Consider the following 17,115-nt stretch of genomic DNA (forward strand, 5'->3'; position numbering starts at 1 on the left):
ATTAGTCCAAACATTGCATCAGCAAACTTCTGGAATTCCTATGAATTCCCAGATGATCTGAAACTCTACTAGCAGTCTTAGTTCTGTCAGATTTTATGGGATCAAATAGTAAGAGTTTATCCTTTCCTAAGGCAATTGTCTCATGAATGTAGGGCAATATCTTATGTTGTTGTGACCTCTGCTGGAGAAAAGACCAAGGAACACGTAATATTCTTTTTCTTTTTTTTTTTTTTTTTGGAGGGGGCAAGTGGAAAGGAAGGAAAAAAGGGCACTTTTTACTTCCCTGTAAGCTTTAAAACCATTTATTATTATATAGTCAGGTAATAGATTAATTCATATTTGATGGCACATATCAGTGTGAAACTAATGGTTAAGTACTCACACACCTAGATGTTCACTTTAGTAGTAGCACTCAAAGATCCTGATCAGATTTGGGGCAGATCTGCAGTGGGAGCCTCACAAACAGATGAAAAGGCTAAGCTACCCCAAAGAGTTTACATATAGCTTAGACATGATGTAGTCAGTAAGTTCGACAAAGAAAAATATCTGAAAAGGAAGTGGCTAGGCAGATGAAGGCAATATTTTTTTTTTTTCGTAAGTTAACTTAAACTCAGCAGTTATTAAAGTGATTATACAAGGCATCCTTTTCCAATCAGCGAACTATTTACTAAATTCACACTTAAATGCTGGATTATTACATCTATAGATATATGTTCTAGTGATAGAGTGAATAGGGTAGGAGCTAAACTACAAGCGAGGTTCATAGCAAGAAGGAAAGGCAAAGAGCAGGATTTCAGGAAGGGGTTGAAGGTTGAGACAAAGATGAGGAATTCAGGGACAAAATTTCATTAAGTTCAGATACTGACAAGAAAAATGTGACTGGTCTTTCATCAGCTAAAACTGATGAATTACTGAGATAAACTATCCCCTAGTTCAAACACTCTGGAATATAAAAACACACAAGGGATTTTACCAACCTAATTTAGTCTTAGGGGTACCTTCTAATAAAGAAACAGGCTAAAGGTGGGATTCAAAGAGTTAACGAGTGCCTTTCAGAAAACATAAAAGTCACGTCAGAGATATCATATAATCTTTAAAAGTAAATCTATGCAGCCTGAGCTTGCTCAGATAAAGGCCTAAATAACTCTGTGTGTAACCCGTGACTTTTAATTCTGCAAAATTACAGCATGCAAGCGAGTATAGAAAGTATAAGGCAGCAAGGTAAACTCCTATGTTAAGTGTGCAAATATAATGTTAGCCTCTGACTCAATTAAATTCTGCTTTGAACTGTAAAGCGAAACAGTAGAAAAAGAGCAAGAACAAGAGCACTGGGGCTTCTCTCTGCTGTTCATCAAAACGGGAATGAAACGTTCGATTGTCCCATGTGGGAATGACTTAGAGAAGATCTCAGGCAAAGAAACCACTGCCTAGATGTGGGGGAAAAAAAGAAAAAAGTAATTGGAATTGTCAGGGATTCTTCATTAAAATGCAGTCCAAAAGAAACTTCGTTTGTTGATTAAATCATACACATTGCATACAGAAAAAGGAAATAAAAAAAAAAGAGAGACCTACAAGAAATTATGTAAACAAGACACTGAGCCCTGAGAGCTGATCCCATGTGTAAAAGAAGGAGGACTTCTGATGTCAGAAACAGCCTGTCTGGGAGGGCTGCCCTTCCAACACCATTGGTTAAACACAGGACACCTCCCCTCTTGCCTCAGCTGCAGGGTGACCACCCCAGCCCAGTGCCACTAGTGCAGTATGCATTGCCTAAAACACAGGGATCGCCAGTCTCGTGACAGAGAGCAGATGGATACGCAGCATGAAGAGAAGGGAAACATGAATGTGCTTTCCCTGTCCCAGGGATGCGGCTGACTTGTGGCATAAGGGAGTAGCAGCTACAGGGCTGGGAGGGGCTGGGAACCCTCTCTCCATGCTGCAAGTAGATGGTGTCCCAATCTCAGAAAAAACATATCCTGCTTCTGCTGGGTCAGGGCGGTCCCCATAGTGCATGGACGGACAACCTCATCACTCGGGCGGTGGGACTACAACCAGGGCTGTTGCTAAAGCTGCAACAACGCAATGCTGCACAGAGAAGGGAAAGGAAGTTACTTCCCTGGCCTTGCTAGTATCTGTCTGCTCTTTGTTATGCCTGCTGCGTTCTTCCACTAAATTGTTGTTAAAAGCCCGGCGGAACGTGAAACCAAACCGGTGACCAAGCAAAGGTTAGAGGCAGCTCTGTACTGACAGTGATTTCACTGAAAAAAATCTGCCAGGTGACAGTCCAGCAATAAACAAAAGAAAGTTTCTTGTGGCGTAGTGTGTTTTAATTTAACTCGTCATTCTTCCACAGATTACTGCACAAAGCAGGAGAGAGAGGGCTTTCCTATCTTGACACTAAGTTTGCTGAATCAGATCAGGCTCCCTCTCTGATTTAAGGCAATATTTAGAAGAAGGGGGCCCCACAAGGTGATTACCAGGATTCCCAGCGCCATCAGCACCCTGAAGTGGAAGGTATGCCTGGGGTAGGGAGCAACTGCCTTTAGAACCTGCCTTAATCACAGGTGATTTGGAAAACCCCTAGGAGATAATAGGGGAGCAGGAGAGGAAATCTGATATTAACATGTATTGTGCTTTGTGTTCTTTATTATAGCTCATGTGCTATTTTCTAAGCTGTCACAGAACCTAGAATACAGACTGTTTATAGGTAGGTAGATAGATAAATAGGTAGATAGATTTATTCTTAGTCTCGCCTGGTGATGAAAGTAACTTCATATTATACAGGCAGTTTCTCTGAGAAATGCTGTTTATAGTAATTTGTCACGATGCCCTGAAGTATCTTGCTTCCAATCCGTGTTATGCCACTTTCCTTTTTGTGTGGAAATGACAGAATATTAGCTTTCCACAGTGCAGCAAAGTTCATTTGTGGAGAGGAAATGCCAAGTGCCAAGGAGCTTGTTTTAGCAGACAAAATTAATGAGACCGCAGTTTATGATCTAAGAACACCCATCTGCACGACACTAATCCAGCACATGAGAGCAGCAGTGCCACAGACAGAGCCACCAGTCTGCTTTTGCATGCTAGGTGGGACTGAGGCTGATCTTGACATAAAGAAAATGGTTATTTAAAAAAAAAAAAAAAATCCTTCCATATTTTAATCTGGTTGCAGCTGGAACATAAACTGATTTATGGTCCACCGGCATTATTGCTATGTGTGGTCGTCAGAGATACTTGAAGGTGCCAGACTGGTGCTATACACTGGGGACAAGAATATGCCTTTAGAATGGCTTTTCAAGGCTTTCAGCCTTAGTTGTTTACAAGCAATAACAAGGTTTACAAGGTGTTTGGAAAAATGTCCTCAATGTTTTAAATATTATTCCTTTAAACAAATGAATTTATCTTGCAGGTTTTATAAAACTGTGCTTTATGCACAGTTATTAAATTAAATAACCAATATTTTCCAAAATGTATATAACTGTGACATTAACTGCACAGAGTACAATATACAAACACACAAAACGTCTTCCAACAAAAATTCAAAGAGAAAAAAAGTATCGAATAAAGTGTGCAATAATCTTTTTTCCAAAATTATTTTGCTGTTAGCAAACCTCAGCAGATGTGGTTCACAGCTTTCTATGACTATGCACCGCAGCTGAAATGTTATGTCTCAAAGTAAAGAAAAGAATTCTGATGTGGAATACAAGCTTCTTTCTTTAGATCTTCATGCCAAGCAGAATAAAAGAATCAGACCCCTGAACCGCAGGTCAGTATATTCAGGTGTTCCCAAGACATGAAGGGAGGTAAAATATATTCCTACTTTGAATTATTATTAAGGCCAAACACCTTTCATCCCTTTACACTAAACTAAAATCTTCTAATAGTGGTGGCTGCATGTGGTGCAGTACCAACATGGAGAGCCAGCTTCCTGCTTGCAGTACTGAGTGAAAGAAGCTAAACTAAAAGGGGACAGGAAAAAGGCGGGCAAGGCTGTGACTCGTTTCCTTTGCTGAGACCAAGGGAGAACAGCTGGCTGGGACCAAGAAGTAGCAGACCTCATTCAGAGCCCTTGCTGCTTTTCAAAGCAGTTACTGCAGCAGCCAAAGCCCTGCAGTTTCACACAGTCCAGTTTCACCCGGGGAAATATTTCAGTGAGCATCTGACAAGCAACCATGCTGGCATTTGAGTCTCACAAACCATTACCACGGCATCCTAGTGATTCCAACCTGGTCTCCTTTCCCTTGCGCTCAGCCTTCGCATCACTGCGTGAATCAGCCGTGTGAGACAGAGCTCATCCGCAAGCAGCTGCGGCCCAAGGAGCCAGATCTCCCACCCCAGTGCTGCAGGGCAGCGTCGCTGAGCTGTCAGAGGAAGCTCTCTGAGTCTCCTCTGCGCTATGCCCCTCTGGAAAAAGCCTGATGCTGAAATCACCTCCATGCTGTCTTGAGCCAGCAGGCTGAGCCACAGCTGGGCTACCAGGGAGCTGCGCCCTTCCGCCTCACCGTTTCCTCTGACACAACCCCCTGGAAACATCTTTATTTGCACCCAGCAGGCAGAGCAATAAAAACTGAAAAAGTTTCTCCCAGTGGTAGCTGAGGCACCAAAGGGGAGTAGCAGTGCCTCCAGGGGCTACCACAGCCCTCCCCCCGGATGAGAACTGCAGCCTTTCCCTCCCACTTACAGGGTAGGCAGTGGGTGCTTATGTGCTTTGTGTCTCCAAACTATGCTATAGTTAGGTCCCACATCCGCAATGCGAAAGACCTTAATGGTGAACGCTGCTTCCCAATTTCTGGGTGATAACTAGGCTCATGAATGCATTAGAGACGCTAGCTGATCAGAAATAGATGGAGAAAACAGAGAACTCACAGAAAAGTGTGTGTTCAATTATGATTCTGACTTTAATAACTTGGAAGCACAGCTACCACTGAGCATGCTTATAAACAGATAGGTAACATGAATTATACAGCGCAATCACACACAGGCATTTTTATAGTACAGTCTTTACAAACAGCAGGTAAAGCAGAGTTTGCCACATCCATACAGATTTTTCTGTCATGACCCCCAGGACGTTCTTTAGTTCAGGAAAATACAGTTCTTCACAGCTTGTTTATAACCACTGAGCATAGGTGCTCCTCAGATAATAATGACCTTTTCTACAGGAGGAAGGGGAATATTGTTTGTGTCACCATATCATTATAATTGATTAATTATTTTTTGTCCATGCAATGTTTTTAAGGAATTAATACAGATTGGTTATACGACATGGGCGGCATAAAGCTCATTGTGAACTCTAACAGCCTCATTTCTCAACAAAGGACAAACAGAGCAGATGTTACCTGCTTTTAAAGTTTATCTCTAGCCATAAGGAGTTTAACAGACTGATTTTCCACAGAGAATGGGAAAGTGAAGCAAAAGATTCAGAACAGATAAAAACTGCATTTAATTTTCCAGTGAGCATTTTGTGGGGGTTTTTTTAATCAACGTAGGGTAATAAAATGATTCCTTGGATTTAAACTTCCATCAGCTTTACAACACCTCTAAATTTGTGGATATTATTGTTGCAGGTATCAAACTTGTTATTTTCAGGTCCCAGCTACCACAAATCTAGTGTTGAAAAGAATATGTTATAAAAAGTTACGTCTTTCACTTGCTGTGAATTCAGTCAAGTCTGGACTTTATTTTCATCCTTTTGCTTCCTGCTCATCTGAGAGCATTGCACAGTCCCAGGATAGGACTTTGTCATTGAGTAAAAATATTTAATTCAACAGCAGAAAAAAAAAAAAGACAAATAGGAGGAGGGAGATTTATTCAATAACCATAATTTTACAGTAATTATAATTTTCACAGATCAGTGAGAAATTAAACCTTTGGCAGGGACTTCAAAATATTTTGAAGATCCCTCTGTACCAGAACACTAATATAGTGAAATGCACCTTTATTATGCATAAAATTATATGAAATGCTCAGCCAAATGCTAGGAAGACGGCACGTAAATTGTGCATAGGATAATGTAGGACATGCTAAGATGTGCTGAGCTCTTATTTTCACTAAAAGTAATTAGATAATAGAGCTCTGAGGTATCATTAGCACAATTTGCAAGTCTAACATAGAAAAAAGAAAATGGTATATGTGTCACGAATGAATACAAAATATATTCTGTTTCTATAAGCAAGATTATTCACCATGATTTGAGCCTTTTTTACCTGTTCAGCACAGTACAAAACTCAACAGTACCTGTGTGGTTAAGTGGATGAAGGTTGCTTGAGGTGCTTTTTCAAAAAAAGCAGAGACAATGAATTTTAACTCAAAATATAGAAGAGAGAGAGAAAGGTTTTACAGAAAGGAAATGTGACTTGAAATCTGACCATGCAAAATTATTGTAACCATTTCAAAATTACTTTTTCCAAGTAAGCAGCATGTCTTCTTAAAGGTGGATGTAATATAGAACATTTGAAGGTATAACTTGTCTGCTAAGTCAATGTTATGTTATGAATGAGATGGCAAGCTAGGAAGCATTGAAAACACAGCTTCGTGAAACACATTGATGAAAGACCTTTACTTAGAAGTACCAAAGAATAAGAATAAATATTTAATTTTCAGTCACAGCAGTCTGATGCTGATCACAGGGCATGAGCAACATCTACTTAGTTACTGTTATTCATGTTGGCTATTACCTGTTCCTCCCTGCACATACAGGTGCACTCTGAGAACACATTTATTTTTGAAAGTCAATACAGCATACGGAGCTAACAGAAAGTTCCTCAGAATAATTTCAGCTGGTGGATTCCTTCCTGTGTCTCTCTCCCATTCATGATGTAAAGTAATCCCACAGAATTAAATACTAAGCTTGCTAACAATGAAAAAGCCCTTAATACACACAGAAAAAAAATCACTCCTAAAGGAACAAGAAATCCTTATTAAGATCTGTGTATGTAGCATAAACATCCCTCTACATTTCAGGGAACAAGACTCCATCAAAACCAGTTTAAAACTCCAATTTATTCCAACACCCTTTGAAAATCTCAGACGGATCACGAAGCATCTTTAAAATCAGTTTCTTCACTTCTATATACAATCTTCCTTTTTCTAAGGAATATCTAGTGTTTTCTTATTATGAAATGTTAACAAACAATGAGATGAAACCTCTATGCAAATCAGTGTCTCATGACAGATCAATCCCAACTTGTAGGAAAAAGTTTGTCTTAAAAGAAAGCATGAAAGCCCTAGAGCACTGTGGCCCCATGCTGAACTTCAATATGATTCCTGACAATCTTAAAGCTTCTGGTCTAAAAACACAAGTAGTTTAAAAATTAATGACATCAGAAAAAGATCTCAAAATTAAAAGACAGTTTGAATTACTGTACTTTTCCCACATGCCTGAAGTCCATAGATTAGAAATCTTATCTGAGAAAGATGAAACAACTTACATTGCACTCAGCTGTACTTTCTCTAATTTAAAATACTAGTCTTACTGAACCCCAGATGCAGACACATCTTGGGATCCAGTCTTAACTCATTTGTCCTCTCCCTTAGTAACAGTGCATTTCCAGCCTTTTCCTAGAAAAAGACTGTAGTTATTGCAGTACACTTATCTCTTGATTGGGTTATCAGTGCTTAGCGTTTACACGCAGAACAGCCATGCTGGTGCTCACTAAAGGTCTGATTGATGTAACATCTTACCTACAGCTGATAGCAGATGCTTATGGAAGCAGTACAACAGTCAAGTCAAGTAAAAAGTGAACTTTCCCTTGGTTTTTCCTCCCAGGTTCTGGCAATTGATTTAAAGAGTGCTTGAGCTGGAAATTGCATCTGGATCATTGTGCTTTATGAGGATACATAGCCTATACTGGGTTTTTTTGTAAGCCTTTTTCAGTAAGTTCCACAATTTAATTACATGAATGTTGTTTTGTGATGCCACAGACTTGTTTTATACTGAGATATGGTAAAAGATTTTCTCCTGTACAGAAAGGGCGTGTATTGTATAGAAGGCCCCCAATGGAATTCCATTTATTTTTTAGAAGACAGTAAGTTGACTAATTTTGTTGTTATTAATCTTGTGAGTATTAAAATAATTATCAAAGCCCAAATTCTGGACAAGGAAATAAAATCAGAACATAAAAATAAGGCTGTCTCATTGGATTAAGTAACAACAGCTTGTCCATGGGCTTGCATCTGTCCTGTGTTTCCACAAGACCTATCAGACTAAGGACCTGCTCAACCCCCTATAGAGTTCAATACACAATTATACAATGATAAATCCACAGAGCAGATTATACAGCACATATTCTTATGCAATAATAAGTATCTCTGTGCCATAATGCAACCCTGGTGAGTATTTGGGAGAAATGATTACATAACTGTCTTACCTCTATTCCTTAAATATGTTTTTCTGCACAGGAGATATTTCTTCACCACTATAATTTTTTAGAATTATTTTTAGTCTTTCAAAATGTGACAAAAATATTATTATCTAAAAATGGTACTGTAGTAGCAGATAAATGTTCCTCATAGCAGCAGGCAGGATACTGCTTTTCTTTTACCTTTTTAATACTTTCCCAAAGACGTTAGAGGTAATAATCCAGCTTTTGAAAAGGTACGCATTTTCTCATGTACAAACTGAAATCTTTGGGTACGCAAATCTAACCTGCAGAAAACAAACTATATGCAGTGTTTAAATACAACTGATTCTCATACACTCTGTATGAAGTTATGTTTTCGGTGAACTGTACTTCTGAGAAAAAGGAAAAGATGTTAGGGACATGCTTTCAGGCTTCTAAGAAAATAACTGAATACAAAATATTTTTCATTCTTCTAATAAATATCTTGCGATAAATATCGCTAAGTTTAGTAGCCTATTGACACAGATAATGCGTTTTTGTAATGCCTTCAAGTACAAGAAGACATATGCAATGTTTTCTTCTGAAGCCTCCCATCCTGCAAAAACTGAAGCGCGTGGGTAACTTCTATGCACATGAAGATTTACAACGAACACAGTGGGATTCTGCACTTGCAGGAGCGTGTTTGGGGTCAGGAGCACTCTTCTGTCCCTCAGCATTCTTCATCGTATCTCAATGTGCTTGAGGCTCCTTATCTGTAGTTGGGAGGGCCCCTGGGCATTCCTGGCTGCGCCCCTGGGAAGTGTGGATTTCCAGACGGATAGCCCGGCATTCCATAGCCCCTGGGCCCTGGTGGCCTCGTCACAGCTATGGATGGGGGAGGAAGGCTTCCTCCTCTACCCTGCGGGGGATAGTGGCCATTTGGGGCAGGACCTGGATGTTGGAGTGCCTGAGAGGAGCTGGCTTCTTGTGGCTGACCTGTCTTCTTCCCTTCATTGCCATCCTGCCCTTTCTTGTCTGAAAAGTGTTTGGAGAACAGAATTAAAAAATGAACATGCAAACCAGAAATTCCCTGAGAAGAATATCCTGCAGCTGCCTGTCCACTCCAGGGTGTGGTGGAAAGTCTGGGGCCTCCCCTGCCGACAGCCTGAAATCTGTGATAATGCACCTTCACCATCTTTGCACTGTATTTTCCCTCCAGTCTTGTCGGCAAGGCGCCAGTGGAACAAAGTGGAGGCTTTTCCCAAGTAACTAGATGCACTTAAATATCATCCATAAATGACAATGAAGGAAGTAATTTCAAACTTAGGAGGGCAGATTTTGAGGCTGCAGACATGCCTTGCACATGGTTCTTCCAAAGGCCGTCATCTCTAACTTCGGTTTCTCTGCTAGGCTTGAACCTAGCTGTGGGCTGTGTGGCATGTATGCCTGATGGGGAAAGTCTAGCAGTGTCCAGGGGAAAGGAAACAGCCTGCGCAATCCTTCAGGACAGACTGAAACCTGCCTGACCAAGCTAGGCTTTCTGGTAAGGATTACTACCGTTCTGTGTTCTCACTATACCTTCTCCCAGCGAACCTGACAAAAGCTGTCCTGAGCAGTCCTCAGTCAATGAAATATGATAGGAGGGTGCAAGACTTGGACCTGACTGGTTTGTGATAGGTGTCTGTTCATTGATGTTCATACCAGGCTTTAAGTGAGTTTTTTTTTGCAGGGCTGGGGTCTTGTGAGTCATTATAGCTCTATTTACTTTGGTGTTGCCTGGTATGGAATAACATTACAGTATTTCTTACACAAACCACAGAAAGAAAAATGGATTGGAGATTACGCTGATACTTGTGAATCAGTATTGTGAATATTTTTCATGAGATTATGGCGAAAGAAGTAGTCAAGGCAGTGAGGAAGACTACGGTCTGGCATACATGAATTCCTCATCTTGAGGAGTTCAAAACACTGCTTACCTTGGTTTGGAGTGGATTCCTCTTGCTTGCCTTCTTTTTGCTTTGGCTGTGGTGGTTCTGTCTCAAATGGATTTTCCTCATTTGATTTTTGTGCCTTTTGTTTATTTCTTCTTTTATTTTCTTCTGCTTGCTAATAATGGGGGGAGAGAGAGAGGGCATCTTTCAGTGACCTGAGTGGCTTCTTTAGTATTTAATAAAACCAAAAATCAATAATTCGCTATCTCTTACACTCTGTAGCTTCTTTTTAAGTTCCAAGTTAGCTTCCTTGTAGGATTTGGATGTAGCGTTGAGATAATAAATACTGAGGCTAAATTTAAAGAAAAATAATAGTCCTTGTTAGGTAATGATTAAAATATAAAGACTCTTACAACATTCCTATAGCAACAACTGCAGTTTTGCTAATATAAAATCTGTATCTTTTCCTCATTTATTGTGCCTAATCAGTAGTAGTGTTTTGACAAATAACAACGTGCTTCCTTACAGTATAAAGAAGGTACTGTTATTTCAGGGAAAATAGCGGCTGAAATAAATTATTCTGTCCATTAATACTCCACATTGAATCTTGTAGTGGTTAAGGAAGACATTCCATAAAGCTATGCCTCGCTATGAAGTGTGTTCTAAAGAATAACTTATATAAGTTAATTTGTATGACATATCTTAAAAATTAGAAAATCATGTTTTTTTCAAAGCTTTTGAACTAATACAATAGGCAAACTCAAGCAGTGCCACAAAAACAGCCAAAAGCATAGGTTTTCATTTTTTTTTAAACTATGACCTCCTTCTTCTACTAAACAAAAACGTAACTGCATAATACCATTTCATTTTTCAGTGTATTGTGGAAATTGAGTGATAACTAAGAAATTAGTATTTTTCACCATCCCAATTTAATTAGAGAAATTCCGATATGAAGTCTGTTATTGATATAAGCAGTAAATAATTAATCTGTATATGCTGTTTTCTCTGCTTTGCCTGATTCTGTCTTGTATTTTCATTTTATTTATTTATTTATTTTTTTATTTTTTTATTATTTATAATATATTTCCTTGCACCATTTTGAGAAAACAATATAGCTCAAAAAAATTCAGCAGGAGTTGACCAGGTATTTTGGCAGACAGTCTGGATTCTTTGTTTTTCTATCCAGGGATTAAAATGGAATATGATGTTAAGTGAATCTTGGCAAAATTTAATCTCAGAATTTCATTTTGTTCATGTAAAATCCTTCACAATTACTATTGCATTATGTAATCTTCTCTGTATTTATTGGCAGTGCTACAGTGCAGGGTTAAATCCCAGCTCATCTCTACTTAGAATTAACTTTTAGTTCAGCAGTATGCTAAATAATCCGATATACGTATACAGCAGTTTAAAATGCCTTTATAAAGAAGGATTCAATACAGTCTCTGAGAAAAACTATTCTACAGTCATTATTCTTTACCAGGTACTGACTTACAAAAATTCTCTACTAGCCCTATTGCATAAAGTGTATGGTACACACTCCTGTACCAAGAGCATAGAGTACATTGCTTATCAAGGACAGGCCAAAGGCGCTGATCTGACTCGCTGAAAGTTACTGAGAAATAACTCTTCTTCATTGTGCTCATGTTTCTATTGAACTTGCTAAGGATTTGTGATGTGCGGTTCTGCCTGTTGGACAAGCTGATCAAAATCACAGCACTTCGTATCCCTTATAGACTTCTGTGTTTTAATTGCTTTGCCATTATCATGGCAACAACAACATTTTTGAAAAGCAATAACAAAAACAAAAAGAAAGCCATTGAACAAAACAGACATATTATCCTTTGTGCGAAGGCACATTAATTATGATCAAATAAAAGGCTCATGAATTCTTCAGGTCCCTCACCATAGGGCAATCATCACTGTGTTTAATTAGATACTCAGGCAGTGAAGATTCAGAGTGAAGGAAACTTAACAGACCTTAGATTAAGCAAGTTTTGAGTTAATATTCCATACATACACCATCAGCAATATAAAAGGTAGGATGAGTCCAGGGTTAGAGGCATAACCAAATACCTTCCCAAACCAGGAAGGGAAGTCATGCTCCAGAGTTTCTGATATGACTTCAAACATTCTAGTCTTCCCACTATTAAACAGAAAAGTTGACAATATATTACATGCAAATATTATGGCAACATCAGTGCAGTAGTATGAATATATAGCTTAATCACGTCAAATCAAACCTGGGAAAATGACAATAAACTACATGTTAACATTATTTAAAACCTGACACTCTGAAAGGAATATTATTTAAAATACTATATATGTTTTTTAAGGGGCAAAATAAACCCCAATAGTTTTATTGTACGGTAATAGATTTTGCCTGCAGTTACCACCAAGACTACTTCTCAAAGAATCAACGTACCAAGTTGTGAACTCCATGCCACTAACCAAAGACTGAAATGCAATTTGTGCTCTATAAAGTCCTGGTGAAAAATTCAAATCCCACTTTTATATGTTTGATAAAATGGTCTGCTTGCAATCGGTTCCTGTTCACTACTCTTCAGCCTAATTCTCCTCTGTCTTTGCTGTGTACCAGTGCTATAGAAGTCAGTGTCTGTGTTTTAGGAGTTTTTTGTTTTTGTTACAGCAGTCTAATAATCTTCATGCACGTGTTCCATGGGCAGCTTATCTAGAAAGTGTTTTTTCCCTAGATCACTAAGTTTATTCTTGCAGAAGCATTTTAATAGATATTCTAAAAGTCCCTTCCTGCTTATTTTGCTTTTGTCTGTGCCTCACAATGTAGTGTTTGAATTTTTTTTATCTGAACAAAACCAGCAAAATTGGTCTTTATGTGTATTGAAACTAATTTCTAGCTTTAGCTGGTTAAAGGAATTGCCACCAAATTGCCACCTGATATTCCAGTCATATGGGTCTCCTGTCACCCTTTTTCAGTTCTTGTAAAGCATTTCTAACTAACAGGTCTGTTTCTTAACTCATTGCTCTCAACCTTTACCCTCTTCCCAGTAATGTAAAAAGGTTGTGGATAGAATTCTTCTTCAGGCCAGCTCTTTCTCTCCACTTCCCCCACTCATCCATGATAAATGAGAAATTCCGCTCTGTGCTCTTATCTTTTCCCAGCATGTACAATGCTTCTTCTGTTGCAACTTTGCTAATTCTGTTATGGCTTTCCTGCTCCTGGCAACTCTCTGTTGAGTTGTATATGTTGCTTTTAATGATGGATTAAAAAAACCAAACTAAACCAAAGCTAAATAAATAAATAAATAAAACAACCAAAGAATCAGAAGTTTCATAATAGATGAGACACTGAGTTACTAATAGGAAAATATTTTCTTTTTTTTAATATAGAGATGCACTATCAGTATTTATCCACTGGCTGCTCAATAGTAGATTACCCATACCCAGGTTTTATGAATGTTAATTAGTTTCAAGTCCTCTCCCATTAAAATTTACATTGAAGGTTTCACTTTTTTTACAAAGAACAAAATATCTCTGTATTCGGTAGAAAAAGTTGTAGGCACTATTATCTTTCTCACTTTGAACAGTAATCTTACCATTTTCTGTAATATCCAATTCAATAACTGCAGCTACTCAGATCTGACTCCAGATGTCTCCCTCTGTACTTTCTTTGCTATGGCAAATAAAAAATCTTACTTTGCATGACTTGCTTTGTTACCATTACATCTGAAAATTCAAGCAATTGTCTGTCTCATCAGAATTTTTGGCATGTCATGCAATTCTCCCTCTCGGGTGACTGTGACTATTGCAGGTGGCTGGGAACAATCTCCCATATATTTTGCCTTTGACCAAAGTTACTGTGGCAAGACTTCTGCTTCTTTACAAAGTGCACTGGGGATTATGCAGATATCATTTTACTCGCAACAGTAATGTATTATTCAAACCTGTCATTGCAATCAGGGTGTGTCTTTTACTATTCTCCTGCTCTTGCTTTGCTAATGCTTTGTTCAAAACCAAAGACTAAAGTATTTTAAAAATTTTCATTTCATATATTGATTGCAGTTGTGTACTCATTACAGTTGTATGTCATGCTATCTGGCAAGTAAAGATGATGAAAATGGTCCTGAACTCCTCAGGTAGTGTGTACAGAAGGAGAAAGGGTGGCAACACCTAAGTTAGCTTGAATGCAAGGCACATGTTTGCACAGGCAAGGCAGGCCTAAGTTTTTAGAGGGAATTAATGAATGTGGAGGTCTTGAAGGTTTCAGAAAGAGATTCAGCTTCACAGTGGCAATACAGATGCATGAAACACTGTGTCAGTTTAGGAGAGTCACAGCAGTCAAAGACTGTACCACCACGTGTTTGGCACACAACCATACATTCTGATCTGCCTCTTCTACAAGGCATATGTAGATATTTCCTGAAAGCCATCACTCTCAAGACAGCAGACCAGAGATGCCTAACAGGTCACTGCTGTACTCCTTAAGAATAATTTCTGGCTTAATTCCAGCAGTAATGACATTTTTTTACATTACAACTAACTAAAAGAAAAGGATTTCTCTTCTACACTTCACATAAAACTTTCTAAAGAATTACTCAGTTTTCTAGTATTCCAATTTCAGGAATTGTCCACAATGAGAAATATGACACAACTAAACACTCAGCCTATCAGGTGCTAACGCGTATTATAGAAGCTCTTTTTCATTACTGGATCATTCACTGTGATGTGATGAGACGGTTCATTACATTAATAACAAAAGATGGATGTAAAATGCAAAACACCTGAAAGGACCACAGTCAAAAGATGGTGGGATGGAAACAATGGTGTACACAGCAGGCAGTGTGGAGAGAAAGAGGATGAAAAGCAGCATGGCCATGTAGAAGTTATTGGATCTGGAAGCCTTGAAGACCCTCTCTTGGGGGACATTGCAACACATCACTGCCCAGCACTGCAGGTACATAGAAGTGTGGAGGCGGAATACATTGATTGCTGGGAGACAAGGAGCATAAAAAGATCCCATCCTAGAAAAGAAGCAAAGAAAAAATAACCACTTCATTGTCATCCTAGATGTGCCACCTATCCCCTATGTCAATGTTCTTTGCAGCCATATACACTGTGCACTGAGAAATCAAGTTCATAAAACCATCTCTGTATTCATTTTTGTTGTCTTGTCTCTTTAGTCTTGCTTTAAGAAGATCTGGATGCACACTACACAAATCTTATGACAGATTCTATTACATTAATATCTCTCCTTCCTCTTTTCATTACTCTTCAATGAAAATATAGGGGGTTTGCTAGTCTATAGTTGAAGGGAGAGAGCACTTCATGGCCCTGTTTCTTACCCTCATGGAAATCAGTTGCAAAATACTCCTCCATTTCAATGTGTTCAAGATCTGGGTAACTTACAGACTTTATCGTAGTATTTCAGTATAACACCTATTTTAAATGACAGAAAAACTCTTGCCAAATCTTGTTAATATGGAGAAGACTTGCAAATTATTTGCATCCCACCTGCTTTGTGAAAACACAGAGAAAAAGAAGAGAGTTTTCCTAACTGCATGGGCTCTCTCTCATACACAAAAATAGGTGCACACATACATGCCTCTTCTATCCTTCCTAGCTCTGTGATAGCACCAGCTCACAGAGCTGAAACTCTTTTTTCACTCTGCTTCAGGTGAGCACAACCACATGCAGTAGAATTTGAAAAGCTCAGATAGAACAGAAAGAAATTTATCCTATGTATGTATTAAACATGGTTTTGGCAGTGTATGTTTATTATAATTTAGTCAATTTTATTTACTTTTCTAATGTATTCGGTTCAGTTTAAATAGTCAGAAAACACTTTGAAAAACACTACAGCTCTAGTGCTTTACTTGGCCCTGCAAATATCAATTATCATGTAAATGTGGTCACAACTGTGATAAGCAATAAGCAGAAGGATGCTGTATCTGAACAGCATCACAAAAATACAGGTCACCGTTTCTGTGCCAGAATGTGTATATTGGGACATAGCAGGTTTACAAGGCACAGAGTCTGTACATGCAGTGAAGTAGAAAAGTGATAGGCACGTATAGAAGTTTTGTTAGACAATAATCAGGAATTGACTCCCTCACCCAGTCCTCAATGTCTCTCAGGTAGAGAATGATTTCCAACCTACCTTCCAAAGTGTTAATTACAGCAGTAGAAAGTATTAATGCCACCAATTGTGTATAAAATTGCAAGCAGAGTTTATGTTGCAGCCTTATAATTTTGACAAACAGCAGCCTTAGAAATGTTTCCTATCAGAAATTAGGCAGATAGCAACATACTGATTGCAAACGTAAGTTGCTTTTCTAAGTTGCGGGACACAATATAGGTGTCTCACATGCCAGCAGCAAGGTTGGGCTCCCTCCAGCCATACTGTTATGGCATGCCATCACTACAAGGCGGTGCTGTGCTCATATCCAGCAATATACCCTCCTTCTGAGTAAGCCCACGGTGCTGCTGTCGGGGCCCTCGGCGCATCACCCCAACAGGGTTTGGTTGTAGGGGCTGCAAGATATTTGCAGCCTCTTTTGTTGTCGTATTTCTGCAGCATTTATTTGAAATGCGCACGATGCACAACCTTTGGGCTTTACAGAAGTGAGGGCTTTCACGAAGAAAAAAGACTGATCATCAAAGTCATATTAAAGGTAAAAAATTAGGCCTTAGCAAGAATTAACTTTGAGAATTCAACAGTGCTTATGGAGGACAGTTCCTGAGGAATCATAGAATCATAGAATGGTTTGGGTTGGAAGGGATCTTAAAGATCATATTGTTCCAACCCCCCTGCCATGGAGCAGGGACACCTCCCACTAGACCAGGTTGCTCAAAGCCCCATCCAGCCTGGTCTTGAACACTTCTCTGGGCAA

At 38.9% G+C, this 17,115-nt stretch overlaps 1 protein-coding gene across 2 annotated transcripts in view; it reads right to left on the reverse strand.

The window, feature by feature from the left end:
• Positions 1-9,084: 9,084 nt before the first annotated feature.
• Positions 9,085-17,115, reverse strand: part of TMC1 (transmembrane channel like 1) — a 59,725-nt gene continuing 51,694 nt past the window's right edge. For both annotated transcript variants that reach the window (XM_054186115.1, XM_054186114.1), the window contains exons 16-20: positions 15,007-15,246; positions 12,267-12,392; positions 10,520-10,598; positions 10,292-10,421; positions 9,085-9,350 (exon numbers count right to left, since the gene is read on the reverse strand). In XM_054186115.1, coding sequence (XP_054042090.1) covers positions 9,085-9,350; positions 10,292-10,421; positions 10,520-10,598; positions 12,267-12,392; positions 15,007-15,246 — 841 coding nt within the window. The remainder of the gene's footprint in view (positions 9,351-10,291; positions 10,422-10,519; positions 10,599-12,266; positions 12,393-15,006; positions 15,247-17,115) is intronic.

The sequence above is a fragment of the Rissa tridactyla genome, chromosome Z (genome assembly GCF_028500815.1).
Source record: "Rissa tridactyla isolate bRisTri1 chromosome Z, bRisTri1.patW.cur.20221130, whole genome shotgun sequence".
NCBI lineage: Eukaryota > Metazoa > Chordata > Aves > Charadriiformes > Laridae > Rissa > Rissa tridactyla.